General features: G+C 47.8%; 1 protein-coding gene and 2 pseudogenes across 1 annotated transcript; 2 read left to right on the forward strand and 1 right to left on the reverse strand.

Moving 5' to 3' along the window:
• Positions 1-338: 338 nt before the first annotated feature.
• LOC136529436 (uncharacterized) lies at positions 339-2,307 on the forward strand (annotated as a pseudogene).
• A 3,836-nt stretch (positions 2,308-6,143) lies between these two features.
• Positions 6,144-7,508, reverse strand: LOC136529572 (putative heat stress transcription factor A-6a; annotated as a pseudogene).
• Positions 7,509-12,845: 5,337 nt separating this feature from the next.
• On the forward strand, positions 12,846-15,322 carry LOC136528717 (cytochrome P450 711A1-like). Its single transcript, XM_066521693.1, has 5 exons — positions 12,846-13,217; positions 13,356-13,508; positions 13,618-14,383; positions 14,465-14,560; positions 14,673-15,322. The coding sequence occupies exons 1-5, from the start codon at positions 12,988-12,990 to the stop codon at positions 15,012-15,014; spliced, it is 1,587 nt and encodes a 528-aa protein (XP_066377790.1). The 5' UTR covers positions 12,846-12,987; the 3' UTR covers positions 15,015-15,322.
• Positions 15,323-16,534: the final 1,212 nt, after the last annotated feature.

Below are 16,534 nucleotides of genomic sequence, written 5' to 3' on the forward strand. Positions count from 1 at the left end.
AGAGCCGACTAATATAAAGGAGAAAAACCATAAGATATAATAATTTGGAATATCGTACTATGAGCGAGATGCATCTTGAGAGTCTTATCGAGGACGACAAATTGCAGCGATTGCAAAGCCGACTGAAAATCGTCCGAGCCGACTGAAAAGCTCGCCCTTCTCGTGCTAGCCGCCTTTTCAGCTCGGCCGAGCTTCCGGTTTCAGACCGAATCACCAGTGTCCGTGGGCCAGTGACTAGTAGATCGTAAACCCCCACTGGAAACGGAGGCCCAGCCCATTTAGCAAAAACCCCAAGGCCTTTTCCCTTTCCTCCTCCTCTTCGTACGTTGCACACGAGCCCACACCCCTTGCTCCTCTGGCCTCTCCGGCTCTCCGCGCCATGGACCTGGAGCTCGAAGCCGCGGGCGGCGGCGGAACCAGGGCGGTGTCCCTCTCCGTTGACTCCCCAACGGCAGACCTGGGCCGCGGGGACCTGGGTGGCTGCGGCGGGCCCTCCCGGGACCGCACCGTCTCGCGCCGCCACGTGCCCCTCCGCCTTCTCGGTGTCGGCGGCGGGGTCGCATTCGAGGTCGTGGGCAGGAACTCCATCGTCGTCCGCTCCCGGGACGGCGGTGGCGGAACCAGAAAGGTGTTCCGCCGCGGGGAGAAGGGAGAGCTCCGCGCCGGGGACGCGCTGTCGCTGTCGCTCAAGGCGCCTGCATTCTGGGCGGTGCGGGCGATGGAGGGGAACGGGGACGCGGACGCGGATGTGTATGTGGAACCCGCCGTGCTGGACGCCGTGGCGAGGCGGGAGAGGCGGACACGGGAGCGGAAGGAGAGGGAGAGGGAGAGGCGAGCTGCGGAGGAGGCTATGGAGGTCACCGAAGAGGAAGAAGGGGGAGCCTTGGACTCTGACGTGGAGGGTTTCGACATTGATTGAGCAGATATAGATCCAGTTCGAGGTGAACTTCTGTTCTTCCTTCCTTCATTTCCGGGAAGGGTGAAACTTTCCACATTCCAATACAAATTTGACTTCTATTATTGCGTACTCCGTAGCTTTTTAGCAACATTTGACTTCAAGTATGAATTGATACTGCAATCATTGTAAGTCAGATTGGAGTGCGTGGCTTCCAATGAATTGGGTTTCAGTTTTGCACTCTGTGCTCTGCTTCTGTTAGCTAATGATAGATTCAGAATACTTGTTGGCTGCCGTGTCGATTTCTAAACTTAGTGGCTCATGTGGGGTGCAACAGCCAACAGTAACAGTTTGGTGTGGTTCAGTATTTTCTTTACTCTATTTGTTGAAAACCTGAGGAAATTCTATATTACGATAGGCACCTGAGGAAACTCTACATTACGATAGGCATGTGTTAGTGTTGAAGGATTCATTTCCTCTAAAATTTGCAACCGCTTAAACTCATATGATCTGCAGGGGCATCGTTGAACAAAACACAATATTTTTCATATGGTTAATTGTAGAACTCCCGCAATGGACCACTCACTACCAGCGAATGCTCTTCATTAATATCTTATTTGAGCATCAGTAATTTTCCAGTGCGTTATATTACCCTGTTGGTTGTTGCTAGAAAAAGGCATTAATGTTAAAATAGGTACCCAAATGTTTCTGGCTTCTTGTCTGAAATACATTTCTGTTTAATCGAGCGGCAATTATGGTTTTGTCTGCAGAATTTGGGTTCTTGTCGATGGGCCATGAATTTGACAGTTACCCAAAGGGAAGGATTCGTGCTCCAAAGGATTGGAATTGGTTTCTAGAGGAAACAAAGAGGAGCTCCGACGATGAAGTTAGCAGCAGCAGGAGAGAGGTAGATCGAAAGGTCAGAGTTGGAACAAGAAGAAAGATGGAGAAGGCGAAGATGAAGACTGGACTGGTGAGAGTGAGGATGAAAAGGAGTCCCTGGCAAGAGTTCCTAGTGTGAAGAGACCAAAGTATGCAACAAGATCTAAAGGCCCAGAAAAGCCTAGAAAGGAAAACTCAAAGGTCGGAAGTGGCAAAAGCATCGATGAAGATGAAGGGGCCAAGGATGAAGAGGATGAGCAAGATGAAACTCCGGGAGGTTTTTTAGTTAACGACGAGGATGACGAGCCTATGGAAGACCTGAGCGATGAAGAGGAATTTGACCATGAGGAAGATGATGATTGATAACCACGTCAAAAATGAACCTTTTCAGTGATGAACTGATACTGACAAGTGACAAGTAGTGTCTTTGTTCTCCTTTGTACTTGTGTAAAAATAGTGTGTGGCAACTGTTGAGAGTGTTGTTACTTCTGAAAAATGACGTTTTTGTCCGCTCAGCTGATATAGCGTGATACATCTATCTGTTTGTTCCCTTGGCTCCAATATCTGCATTGCCCATCTCAGCAGTGAACCGAATTTTTTGCTCACCTGTGCTGCCATGCTGCGACATGGGCCACGAGTCTGCATGAAAGCAATTCCGTTTCAGTTTGAAATCGGTTTTGCACTATCAACAGCAATATTATCTTGATTGCTCGTATACGATCGTAGATTATAAGCTGGAACAGTATTTTTCTCTCACATCAAACCAGCCAGCAGTAAATAATCCACGATCGTTTACGACGAAAAGAACATGCCGTAAGTTACGATGTTTCTCCATTTTGATAATTATATGGGCGATAGCGATGTCCAAATGCCCCAACACTGATCCTTATGTTTCACCAGAGTGCTCCAACACTGTTTTTTACCAGGAGTAGCCGAGTAGGTGTAAACGGATATTTTCGACCGACCGAACGAAGAGCTTCACTATCCGAATCAAATATACCATATCCAATATCCAAACTTGGAGGTTTACTATCCGTACTGTGTATCCAAATACTCAAATAATATACCATATCCAAATACGGAGATTTACTATCAGTACCATGTATTCCAATACTCAAATTTGGATATACTTGACGTCGATATCCAGTATATCCATAACTTAATCCGAATATGAGGTTTACAGTATTATCTGTATTTGTACCGTTTACACCTAGTCGTCGACGGATCCATAAAACCATAACCCATCTGTGAGGTCATCAAATTCTTAAGAGTACATCCCCCATCTGTTAGGTCCATTCTTAGAGTACATCAACCGCAGTCTGCTGAATCCATCACCACGGGTTTGTATGCGGCGCATCGCCATCATCGGATCCTACAGAACAGACGTAGAATCCGAATTAGCAGACCGTCTATATACAGATTTAATAATAATTCAAAATAACCACAATTAAATAGCGAGGCTAACGATGCTAACACACACCAAATGACCATTAGGGTCCAATCCAGAGGCGGACTCAAGTACCGTACCACAGTACCTACCGGATTCAGCTTCTTTGTCGAGTGCCAAAGCCACACTCGGCAAAAGACGCTCGGTAAACAGTTTATCGACAAAGACCTCTTTGCCGAGTGCACTTTATCGGGCAGTGCACTCGGCAAAGCCTTTGCCGAGTGCTAATCTGACACTCGACAAAGAAAAGTCGCCGTGACGGCGAGTGCCACCGTGACGGCAGCTTTGCCGAGTGTTAAGATCAAACACTTAACACTCGGCAAAGGTCGCCGTTTTGCCGAGCGTCGTTGACTCAGACACTCGGCAAAGGTGGCCACTGTGCCGAGTGCCACCGGCAAGACACTCGGCAAAGGTAGCCTATTTGCCGAGTGTCCTGTCAAGACACTCGGCAAACAGGCGACCTTTGCCGAGCGCCTGACCCGTGGCACTCGGCAAATTTGTGATGTTTGCCGAGTGCATGGCCTTTACACTCGGCAAAGCATGTTCCCAGGTAGTCACTCTGCCGAGTGTCATGGTCATTGCACTCGATAAAGTGACTGAAAACAACCTTTTTATTTGTTTTTACATCCCATCCAAACAAACATATATAACAAACATCACCAACATCACACATATATCATCAACAGCACATATATATCACAAACACCACATATATATCACAAACGTCATATGTCTCACAATATATCACAAATAAGTTCATAAGTAATCCAAGTGCTCCATCATCTACAACCACAATTGCAAATAGAAGTACCATTAACAACCACAAGTATCATCACCAAGATGACCAATGAGACTGATTTGGCGAAGGATTCGCTGAAGCATGAGGATCGTTCGATGCCGCCGATTGATTCTGCACAAAGAAGAAGAGATTGCATGTGTAAGACAAGATAAATATATACCTCCTTCTCTTCCTCCTTCCTCCTCCTCCTCTTCCTCTTCCTCCTTCTTTCTCCTCTCCTCTCCTCCTCCTCCTCTCTTTCTCCTCCTCCAGCGGTGCGGCGCGGGCGGCGGCGGCGGCGCTGGCGCGGTCAGCTGCCTGCCTGCGTGTGTGCGGTGTGTGTGGACCGGCGGGGTTAAATCCTCCCTTTGCTGAGTGCCCCCGATCTGGCACTCGGCAAAGTATTTTTTTTATTTTTTTTAATTCTCTGCCGAGTGCCACCTGGCTTGGCACTCGGCAAAGAGGTTTTTTTTTTAAAAAAAAATTCTTTGTCGAGTGCTCCCGATCTGATACTCGGCAAAGTATTTTTTTTTTAATTCTTTACCGAGTGCCACCCGGCTTGGCACTCGGCAAAGAGAGGTTTTTTAATTTTTTTTAAATTCTTTGCCGAGTGCCAGCCATCCTGGCACTCGGCAAAGCGTCAAACGCAGATACTCGGCAAACCGTTTTTATTTTTTTTCTTCCTGCCACCAAACTTTTTCTGTAGTCCTCATACAATACCTGTTACTCCATGTTCCAATGTGCCACATTTCTCAGACTTTTTCTATATTTCTTTAATTTAATTTTCTTGGATAATTCAAATTATAACCGCTAGTCATTCGAATAATGAAAAAATGAATGAGAAAATGATATTCATGTTATTTAGTATAATGTGAGGCCGTATCCAGGAACAGACCACCAATTTTGAACATCTTGTTCACGAAACATGACCACGAACTTGCGATCGAGTTGTTTTTAAATTTTATAAAAAGCAAACGAAGACCAAAAATCTTAAAACTTATCGAGATGTCATGATATCATATGTGGAGGCTGTGATAAAAAATTAAGGAGGTTTCACGTAAGTTTGTCACGTACGATGCTTACCAGCTCGTCGGCCTCTTCACGGAATTATCAAACTTCTTCGGAGATTCTTCTATTTGCAAGCATCGTACGTGACAACTTGCGCGAAACCTTCTCAAAATTTTATCACAGACTCCACATATGATGTCATGGCATCTTGATAAGTTTTATGATTTTCGGACTTCGTTTGCTTTTTATAGAATTTAAAATAACTCGACCGCAAGTTCGTGGTCATGTTTCGTGAACAAGATATTCGAAATTGGTGGTCTGTTACTGGATACGGCCTCACATTATACTAAATAACATGAATACCATTTTTCCATTCATTTTTTTCATTATTCGAATGACTAACAGTTATAATTTGATTATCTAAAAAAATTCAATTAAATAAAATAAATTAAATAAATATAGAAAAAGTCCGAGAAATGTGTCACACTAGAATATGGAGTACCAGGTATTGTATGAGGACTGTAGAAAAAGTTTGAATGTCAAAAGTGAAGAAAAGAAATGGTTTGCCAAGTATAAAAAAATGACACTCGGCAAATCACCGCTTTGACGAGTGTCAGGAGAAGACGCTCGGCAAAGGGTTAACGACGGCAGCCCTTTGCCGAGTGTTCTGGTTTGCCGAGTGGCTGACACTCGGTAATCATGATCTTTGTCGAGTGTTATTGTTTTCCAAGTGCTCGGCACTTGGCAAACCACCTCTTTGTCGAGTGCCAGTTGTTTGTCGAGTGCTTTCTCTCTGGCACTCGGCAAATAGCCTATTTACCGAGCGTCAATAAAAAGCACTCGGTAAAGTCTGAGACACTCGGCAGACAAAATGTCTCCGTTAGTGAGTGCCACCATTTTAACGCAGCCATCATATGCCAATTAGCCAACGCCGTTGCGACGGGCAATGTGCATGGCTCATAGTTTTTTTCGGGAACGTGCTACGGCATGTTTTTCATTAAGCCGAACAGAAAGTTTTGTTACAAAATTAGAATTACGGTAAACCGAAGATTGCCAAAAACCCAACGAACTCAGCCCTAAACACTCGCACGCGCTTGTAATTACGTGAAAACCAACTTTGCGACCAGGTCTCAAGTGGAACGGCGTCGCGAGTCAAGCGTCCCTAGATGCTTGTATCCGGCAGCGCACCATATGGCCAGTCAAAGCTAGTTGGTCAGTGCCGCAGGGAGCACCATTGCTGCTGCACCTGCACGCTCTCCACCTCGTGGTGATCACTGATCAGGGGCTCGGCGAGCCAATGCAGTCTATCTGCAGCACAAGCTCCTCAACCTCTTTCTCGTCCATCTCCGCCCACGGCTCCGGCGCCGCCTCAGTGGCAGCCGCGGCCGCGACGAGCTCCTCAACCTCTTTCTCGTCCATCTCCGCCCACGGCTCCACCGCCTCAGTGGCAGCCGCGGCAGCAACGAGCTCCTCCACCTCGGCGTCGATCTCCACCTGCTCCATCCCGAGCAGCTCGTAGCATATCATGTCCGTGGCGTTAGCGGTGTCGGAAATCTGCGCTGCCGCTGCCACTGCCGGGACGGGAGCCGCCTCGACCTCGGCGCCCGCTGCCAGCGCCAACTCCTCGAAGGCGAGGACGTCCGTTGCGTCCGGCGCGGCCGCGGCGGCGTCGAGCAGCAGCCGCTTCCTGCCGGCGGCCTCTACGTGCGCGCCGCCACGGCGCGCCAGCAGGCCGTCCAGGAAGACCGGGTTCTCAATAGCGCGCCCCAGGAAGGCGGTGCACTGCTCCTGTCACCGCTCCGTGCCCCGCACGCGCCGCTGCATGTCCAGCAGCTGCGCGCGGGCCTCCTCCTGCTCGCGCCGCAGCCGCGTCAGCTCCCGCGACAGCGCCTCGCGGTCCCGCCGCAGCCTCTCGAGCTCGCTATTATCACGGTCGCCGCCGCCGGCGCCCGCCGAAGACGGAGACGCTGTGGATCCCGCGGCGCCGCCGAATGTTCACGAGGAGGTGCCGCTGCCCGCGAGGAAGTCGGCGTGCGCGAACTCCCACGGCTCACCTTGCGGAATCGCTGCACGTACAGCATTGCATTGCATTGCACGCGCACGAACAGCAAGCACGTCACACTGACATTACACTGTTTGTTAATTACGAATTGAAATGTGATTACGGACGTAGGTGTTGAGCTGCCGGAGGAAGGTGGAGAAGTTGCCGTGCTTGAAGCGGCGCGGAAGGTGCCCTGCCGCGAAGGCGTGTGGATCCCACACCACGAAGCTGTTCCGAGCCGCGCCCCACGAGATCACGCCGTCCATCGCCGGGTCCTCCACGAGCTCGAACGTCTTCGCCAGGAACGGCGGAACCGCGGACCCCGCCGGCCAGTGCCCGCCAGCATCGCCGTCGGCGTCCAACACCACCACCACCACTTCGTCGTCTTCCTCCTGCTTGACCGTCACGGCTGGGCGCTCCATCCGGCGGAGGGCGGCAGGCCCGGTGCTGCGATGAGTTCGTCTTGTTGAGGACACCCTAAAAAAAATGCAATTACAGGGCTAGGCATATAAACCAATGGTGTGTGAGAAATTACGAAAATGCTCTCGAAAAGCTCCTTCGTGTGACAATGCGATGTGACCCAGTCCAACTGCAGGCCTGCAGCACCGCTCCCAGCATCATCCCCGCACTGAGTACTTGCCGATTTTTTTTTTCTCTTGTTTAGTTTCAAAAACTTTTTCTAAAAAATACTACAGAAGCCATCACATCGAATCTTGTGATATATGTATAGAGTATTAAATGTAGACGAAAAAAACTAATTGCACAGTTTGGTTGAAAATCGCGAGACGAATGTTTTGAGCCTAATTAATCCATGATTGAATACTAATTGCCAAATAAAAACGAAAGTGCTACAGTAGTCAAAATCTCAAACTTCACCCAGCTAAATAAGCAGTGCCGGCCCTAGGGGTAGGGCACGAGGTGCGACGGCCGAGGGCCCAAACGGAGGAGGGGCCTAAGCCCAGGTATACAAATCCTCAGGACCTATAGTCTATTAGGCATGAGAAGAGAGGCATAGAACTGGTCAGGTGGCCCAAAAAGACAATATCGTATTTTTTTTAAAAAATTTTCCCCATGGCCCTCGGGTAGAGAGGATGCGAGTAGTCACGCTACACACAGCACACTCTGATCGTGAGTTCGCGACGTGCGTCTTACACACGTGGAGATGGTGAGCCGCACCTTCACGAAGAGCTAGACTACCGAAGACACAAACACGACGTACAAGGACAACGACCAGGCAGTGCTCTACGACGACGACATCTTAATTCTTGGCTTCTTACGAATTGCGATCACCGATCAGTTGTTTAGGCCCAAAGTATTTTTTTTCTTTTTATTTTTAATCTAAATTAATTATTTGTATAGTATTCCAGACTTCTAGTACTTTGTACCCATATAGTCATATTTTTCTTCTAATTTAGGTGTTAGAATTTTAGAATGTTATTTAAGAAACATTTATCATGGGTGAGACAAGAAAATGAATATATTACTTTTTTAATCTATATTGTTCCTCGATAATTATCATACATCTATAAATATATTGTTTAATCTACATTGTTCCTCGATAATTATCAGACATGTTAAATTAAAAATATGTTATTAAATTTGCTTTTGTTTTACAAGTAAAATTATCGTCTATATATTATAAAATTTTATGCATGGTTAAGAGGAGCTGTTATAACAAGATCGTAAGAGGACCTTTAAAATTCTAGGACCGGCACTGTAAACAAGCCCTCTCTTTGATTTGAATAGTGCGGCGGCCTGTATCGAGAGTTCGAGAGAACTCTGACTCTGAGAGATACTCCGTATCCGTGAGAGAAATGGTGATGCTTTTTTCACAGCCATACAGTGCAAGTAGGTCCCACCTGATCTGATATGATTGAACAGTGTCTAGAATTGCGTGTTTCGTGGGACGAAGGGAGTTCTGGGCCAGTTGGCACTTGGCAGTTGCCCAGCCCAAACTGCCGTGCCAGTAGTTGATTTGAACGCGAGTTCGGGCTGGGCTTGCCCGGGAGGCCGGGAGCTGGCCTGGTCCATGGATTGAAAGGAATTTAATGGGGGCCTATCTTAATGTGGATTTTGGGGCATATCTGAACGTGGATTTTGAAAGAAAACGGTCTAACTGATATCTTTTGCGTGAGTTTAGTTTACTCTATTAATTATAAAAATTAGATTTGTATATTTTGTAACTCCAATTTTGAAATTGATTTTGTCAGATATGGCGTCAGGTTGACTTTTGCGGTAGTTCAAAAAAGTCAATTACACTTTATAAAAAGAATTGTACAAATATTTTTTAAAATATTATCCAAATACTTTTTTCCTAGAATAAATATGAATTTTAAAAATATAAATACCTGATTCAATGTTAGAAAATTTGTTTTAACTCAAAAAATATAAAACTAGTTTCATATATTTTTTTTCTAAAATCATGCTCTACCTTTTATCACGAGGATACAAAGATTTAACCCAAGATTCGGCCACACAATCAAGCTGTGCCTACACCCTTGTTGTTGGTGAGGCGCATTGTTATTTATATGATCAAAATGAAAAAAGGATGGCAAAAATCAATAGGAAGTTAAGGACAGATGCAATCGGACGTGAAAAAAGAGGACCGTGAAAAAAAGGAAGCCAATCGCATACCGTAAAGCAGACAAAAAAAGAGGTAAATACAAAGAAACTTTTCACGCTAATAAGAAAACAGGAAAAGAAAATAAAAATGCCCAAAATCCAAAACTCGTCGTGGTTTTATATTATGATAAGCTTTGACTCATTTCTATTTTTATCCTTTTCTATTTGAAGTAGGATTCTATTTTCAGATTGTTTAGGATTGAAGGGATCTATTTGATTAGTATTCGTAGCTATCCAGATTACCTTATTATCTATGTGCATATGTCATATATAATACAAGAGACTTCTAGACAGTTTCCTTTGTAGAGTTAGTTAGAGAAGGCTGGACCAAAAAATAGGTGGAGAAAAATTTTGCCTTTTTAATATTAGGTATAGATATACACATAAAAAGATTGTAAAGTCATAATCTACCAGCCTGCACACGCATCCACAACCAATACAAACCATCCTCCAATCGGAGCTTACGTATCTGCGTCCTACCCGGTTCCGATATGAACAACAGAACCACATGTCTGCGTCCGATACGATTTTTATTATTTTCTGCAAATCCGTGTTGTAGGTGTCAATAAAAATTCTATGACCCCGTATATCCTCCTATGCACTCACGTGTGTAATGATTTTGTTTCTTGCCTCTTCTCTACATTAGCAATTGTATTTTTTTCATTTTCCTTTCTAAGTGCAATAAATTAAAATGGATTGTATTTAAGTTGATCTTCACCACAGAAAGTTGTGAACTTTTTTAAAGCATATTTGTACTTATATTATTTTTTATCTGTATGTATCTGTATCTCTATCTCTGTAAGTAATTAGTCTCCGTTACAATGTTCCGATTCTATAAAGTCCACCATGCCTACTCGCCTTCCACTTGACAAACCAATACACCTGAGATTGGCATCGACCATCACTTAGCGGAGCGACATCGTCATTACTGATGGGACGAGGCGGCGCTAGCCACGACAAGTTCCTTGAAGCTGCCACCTGTCAACTAATAAGTACTTCTTATTTGTTAATTTAACTTTTTTTTTCTCTACCGACATGCCTTCTCAATTGTCATTCTCATCAAGCTTCTCAACTCGAGTAATAGTTTGTGTTATTGCCTAGATAAATGCTCGTGCATTGCACGGGGGCTATTTTTTTATTGGACCTTAGTAATTGGACGTGAACTTGTGAGCTATGAGGATTTTTTAGTGGACGTGGACACGTAGTTTTTTTTGTGTTCGTATTGGAATTGGGTAGGATGCAAACGCGTAAACTTTGAAGACTTCGTATCGGACGCAGACACATATATTTGGTCTTCGCATGAGAACCGGATAGAACACGAACACGTGTCGAGTGAAGGATAAATAGTGATCTTGACGTGATTCCTTGAAATTGATTAAATTTATTTTATAGTGCAACACCTGTGTTCATCACAGCTATCTAAAGCCAAAGATCAAGTCCGACAGTTTCATTATAATTATAAGGGTGGTACAAACCTTCTTAGAGCACTGTATGAGAATTGTTCCTCCTTAGCCAAGTAGAAAAATGTCACGGATTCCAGTGAGGATCTGATAAGAATAATTTCTTCATTTACACTGAACTAAGAGTTAAAAAAAACACTCCAAATTGCTTTTTATTCAATCTCCACCTGAATCACTTCAGATTCATTCACATTTGCTCCCCATCCCGTCCCCATCAACATCACTCCATCAAAGAATCAAAGAGTTGCATTTAAGAATAAGAGTGGAGCTCGACCAAACATGCTCTAATCGCTCAACTCAACTCAAACCACACTCACAGGAATCTCAAATCCAAAGAAAGAGTGAGCAGAGAAGTTGAGAAAGTGAGAGAAGTGGCTATTGTCACGTGGTTGGTAAGATAGCAACGAGCACACAAAGGAGAGGGGTATAAGGGCAGTCTCAATGGTGTATTGATGATGGTTTCTATCCTCATTAAATGACTTGCCACGTAGGCAAAACGCTGACATGGCAACGTAATTAATGAAGAAAGAGAGCAAAAATCCTAGAAATGGTTTCCTCATGAAGAAATCATGTCTTCTCTTGACCCAATGCACCAAAAAACCATGAAATCGCCATTGGGGAGAAACCACCAGTTTCTAGGGGGCTCGTGCCGCACTCCCATTGAAGGAAGAAGATAGAGTTGGGAGAGAGAAAGAGAAAATAATTATTACTCATAGAAATTATGGGTTGGAAAGCAGTATTTTTTTTTGGTGCGGTATCCTATGTTATAGAAACTACTAGTTTCTTTCATTGGGGCTGCCCTAAATATCCTCACTCTCACCTAATCATTATTGCTGCTGGTGAGACAATAACTAAAGATTCCAGTTCACATCGAAATTTCCGACCTTAAGAAGATTAGCATATAGGAACAACACACACTACACATGAAACACGACAGTTATAGAAAATTCTGGTCTACATTGGATTTTTCGTTTAGGAAGAATCAATTCAACCTCAACTCTTAGTTTGGAAATTCCGTCAGAATTTCTAGCCCCGAAGCAATTAGCATACTAAGGCTCTATTCGCTTAAGCTTATCAGCCAGAATCAGTCCTACTTTTCAGTCATGAGAACAATATTTTTCTCTTACAACAAATCAGCCCTACAAATCAACCGCAGCAGCAATAAGTCCTGCCAAACATAGCCTAAGCGGTGTGGCTTGAAGTAAATTCTATGGTGTCTATAATTTTATTAGACTTCTTTGAGTGCATGGACACCTGCAAATCACTTAGCAATGGCCTTCTTAATTGCACGACATTCCTAAAGTCCATAGAAGATGAATGAATGATAAAAAGATCAAACTTTTATTCTTGTCAATCGTTGCCGGCCGTAGCGTTCATCCCTGGAAGATTTTTTTTATAAGACGAATCATTAATTGAAATACTTTATTAATCTTGTTAGTTCTCTATTTGCATTATGATTAATTCACGAAAACCTATGATAGGTTAGATGCATTTTCAGCACTACTGTGGTTTAGATGACTTGTTCCAAAAGAATAGATTCTGAAATTTATGTGTAATATGTTCTTTCAAAAGCAGATGTCGATGCCATAATTCTTGGCTTGACCAGTTTCTGTGATTATTTTTCTTTGACAACTTGAAAAAAAGAACTTTTGCGCCTTACCCTTTCCCTGCTTGGAGGAATGTGCTCGACACACCGGGTTCCACTCATCATGTCTTTGTTTAGTGCAAACGTAGCAGCACTATCAAGGGCACGAAGGAGCCCTTCAAACATCCTGCAATCCCAGGGGACAAGCTGTGAATCTTGCGGATTCGCAGGAGAGAAAGAGCACAGCCCCTAGGAAGAAGCTGGGATCAATGGAGATGGCAGGCGCCGCAGGAACGGAAGCATGGTTGCCGTACGTCACCACGCTGGCGTCCTGCGCCGTCGGCGTCTTCTTCCTGCTCTACTTCTACGCGCCACACTGGGCGGTCAGGGGCGTGCCGGGGCCGCCGGCGTTGCCCTTCGTGGGGCACCTTCCGCTGCTCGCCCGCCACGGGCCTGACGTCTTCGGCCTCCTCGCCAAGAAATATGGCCCGATCTTCAGGTGGTAAAAGGCCACAACGATTCGTCTGCTTCATCTTGCAAAATCGAGTGCTTTTTTTAGCACTTCTCCTAGATTTCAGTTTGTTTTCATCTGTTTGGAAGTAGCATTCGAATGATGTTTATTTATCCATGGCTGCAGGTTCCATTTGGGGAGGCAGCCTCTGGTGATCGTCGCTGACCCGGAGCTCTGCAGGGAGGTTGGCGTCAGGCAGTTCAAGCTCATCCCCAACAGGAGCTTGCCGGCGCCGATCGCCGGCTCCCCTCTCCACCAGAAGGGGCTCTTCTTCACCAGGTGACTGTTAGTTCGTCTTCGTCTCTCCACCGTGACGCATTTGGAGCCATGAGCACGTGCCCCACATCTGTATCATCAAATCAATACTATAGCATTGCGATCTCATCAGGGATGAACGGTGGTCGGCGATGAGGAACACGATCATCTCGCTGTACCAGCCATCGCACCTCGCCGGCCTCGTCCCCACCATGCAGCACTGCATCGAGCGCGCCGCGGACGCCATACCGGCGGCGGGGGTCCAGCAGAACCGCGACGTCGACTTCTCCGACCTCTCGCTCAAGCTGGCCACGGACATCATCGGTCAGGCGGCGTTCGGCGTGGATTTCGGCCTCACGGCGAGCGGTCCCAGCGGCGAGGCCGCGGAGTTCATCAGGGAGCACGTCCACTCCACGACCTCCCTGAAGATGGACCTGTCCGCGCCGCTCTCCGTCGCGCTCGGCCTCGTCGCGCCCGCGCTGCAGGGCCCGGTACGGCGGCTGCTGAGCCGTGTCCCGGGGACGGCCGACTGGAGGGTCGCGCGGACCAACGCGCGGCTCCGCGCGCGGGTGGACGAGATTGTGGCGGCGCGGGCGCGCGGGCGCAGCGGCCACCACGGCGAAGGGAGGAAGGACTTCCTGTCAGCGGTGCTCGACGCCCGGGACCGCAGCGCGGCGCTGCGGGAGCTGCTCACGCCGGACAACGTCAGCGCGCTCACCTACGAGCACCTCCTCGCCGGGTCGGCCACCACGGCGTTCACGCTCTCGTCCGCAGTGTACCTCGTCGCTGGCCACCTGGAGGTCGAGGCCAGGCTGCTGGCGGAGGTGGACGGCTTCGGGCCGCGCGGCGCCGTGCCGACCGCCGACGACCTGCAGCACCGGTTCCCCTACCTTGATCAGGCATGTGACATGACAACGCAGCGTCACGTGTAGGAGTAGGACGACGGGCGCGAACTTAAGCTTCCATTTGCATCTTTGTAGGTCATAAAGGAGGCCATGAGATTCTACACAGTGTCGCCACTGATCGCCAGGGTGACGTCTCGACAAACCGAGCTTGGAGGCCACACGCTCCCAAAGGTACAGACGGACACATCTCGCCACCAGGCGTTGGGCATTAACATTAGCATTGGCATTGGCATTGGCATTGGCATGGTGTTCGTCCTGTTCACGCATGGTTCACCGCGGCCAGGGCACGTGGCTGTGGATGGCGCCGGGCGTGCTGTCCCGCGACGCCGCCAACTTCCCGGACCCCGGCGCGTTCCGGCCGGAGCGGTTCGACCCGGCGAGCGAGGAGCAGCGCAGGCGGCACCCGTGCGCACACATCCCCTTCGGCATCGGCCCGCGGGCGTGCGTGGGGCAGCGGTTCGCGCTGCAGGAGGTGAAGCTGTCCATGGTGCACCTGTACCAGCGATTCCTCTTCCGGCAGTCGCCACGGATGGAGTCGCCGCCCGAATTCCAGTTCGGGATCGTGCTCAACTTCAAGAACGGCGTCAAACTCGTCGCAGTCGAGCGGTGCGCTACCATGCCGTAGCATCGTGTACGGACGGATGGCAAGGGATGGCCGCACTGCCTTGAGGGTGTAGTAGTGATCACTTGGACAACTTGTTTCGTGGAAACTTTGGTGTAAACAGTGTTCCAGTGCTTCTCTGCCGCTACTGAAGACACGCCTAGGCGCCTAGCCATCTTGGATCTCGAGAAGCGTAATAAAATGTGACTGCAATATCGCTGGCCGTCCATACAACCAGGCGATCATGCCCAAGCATAGCCATGTAGCCGTGCTCAAAACTTCTTAGGCCAGAGTTTGGCAGCCGGAAAACGAAACGTCCACGTTCCCCCGTCACAAAATATCGCTCTAAGTTCCCGTTTCTATTCCACATTTTCGTGTCCTTCCAGCAACATGACTGATAAGGGCCTGAGGTTTCCATCACAGCAAGAGAGTGACAATGAGCAAGCTTAACACCAGAAGCATTTCATCGAACAACTCGTATGCATAAAGGAAACAAGTAGAGGAAGCTAACAAGTCACAGGCATTCCGCCGAACATATCATGCGCATGGCAGAAACAAGAGACCATGTAGCAGGCATTTCACCGAACGCCTCGGCTGCACGAACAGAACAAGGGGAAGGACGCTGACATGCAACAAGCATTTGGGCAAATACGCACGAACCAAACAGACGTACATTTCACCAAACACCTCATGTGCGCGAAAAATTAAAGGATCAGACTTTGGCTCGATTTTGTTACTCATCATTCATCAATTCGTAACGATTAACAAAGACGGTAGCAGCGCATCCCAAATCACTAAGATAACTAGATAAGAGGCCTACATGGCCCATACTTAACCCGATACGGAGAAACAAAAAAACTTAGACTGAAAGATCATGAACCCCCCAAGATTAATTCTCAACTAGCATTCCGATCGATCTCACCCGCCTTGACAAGACCCTCCCCTTCAACGACCAAACAGCAGGATCGCCAACCCGGCGCCCACGACCCACCCTTCCAGAGCAACCAAGGAGTAGTCAGCCCACAAGGGGATCAACAGGCGGCGGCGGGCGGGCCACTCCTCCTCCACCGCGCCGCGCAGGCGGTCGCGCTCGCGCATGATGCGCCTCTCCTCCTCCGCCAGCATCTGGGCGCACACCTCCTCCCACTGGACCAGCGCTGCCACCCACGCCTTCTCGCTCTCGGCCAGTCAATCCCTCTCGGGCTCCCTGGCAGTGGCGGTGGTGGCCTTGGTAGTGGTTAAAGTTGGCAACGGGTAGAAAATACCCGCAAACCCGCAGATATGAAACCCGATGGGCACGGATATGGGTCTAAGTATGTGCCCGTGGGCACGGGCGTGGGCATGACCCTAAACCCAATGGATATTTGCTCACGGGCGTGAAAAAATGATATCTGCACCTGAAAACCCGCTAGACCCGCTCCAATCCCTGACATGTGGCCCCAACCCAATACCATGTATATATACTCAGAGTATAGGGTTTTATTTCTCCCTCTCCCCCGTCCGACACTCCGACTCCTGTGGTGGCCGAGTCCCTTGCCGCCGCG

Source organism: Miscanthus floridulus, chromosome 19 (genome assembly GCF_019320115.1).
Source record: "Miscanthus floridulus cultivar M001 chromosome 19, ASM1932011v1, whole genome shotgun sequence".
NCBI lineage: Eukaryota > Viridiplantae > Streptophyta > Magnoliopsida > Poales > Poaceae > Miscanthus > Miscanthus floridulus.

Excerpts from the sequence above, each read along its gene's own strand:
- LOC136528717 (XM_066521693.1), top strand. The coding sequence starts at position 12,988 with ATGGAGATGGCAGGCGCCGCAGGAACGGAAGCATGGTTGCCGTACGTC. Across the intron at positions 13,218-13,355 it reads AAATATGGCCCGATCTTCAG|GTTCCATTTGGGGAGGCAGC; the intron begins GTGGTAAAAGGC and ends CCATGGCTGCAG. Across the intron at positions 14,384-14,464 it reads GGTTCCCCTACCTTGATCAG|GTCATAAAGGAGGCCATGAG; the intron begins GCATGTGACATG and ends GCATCTTTGTAG.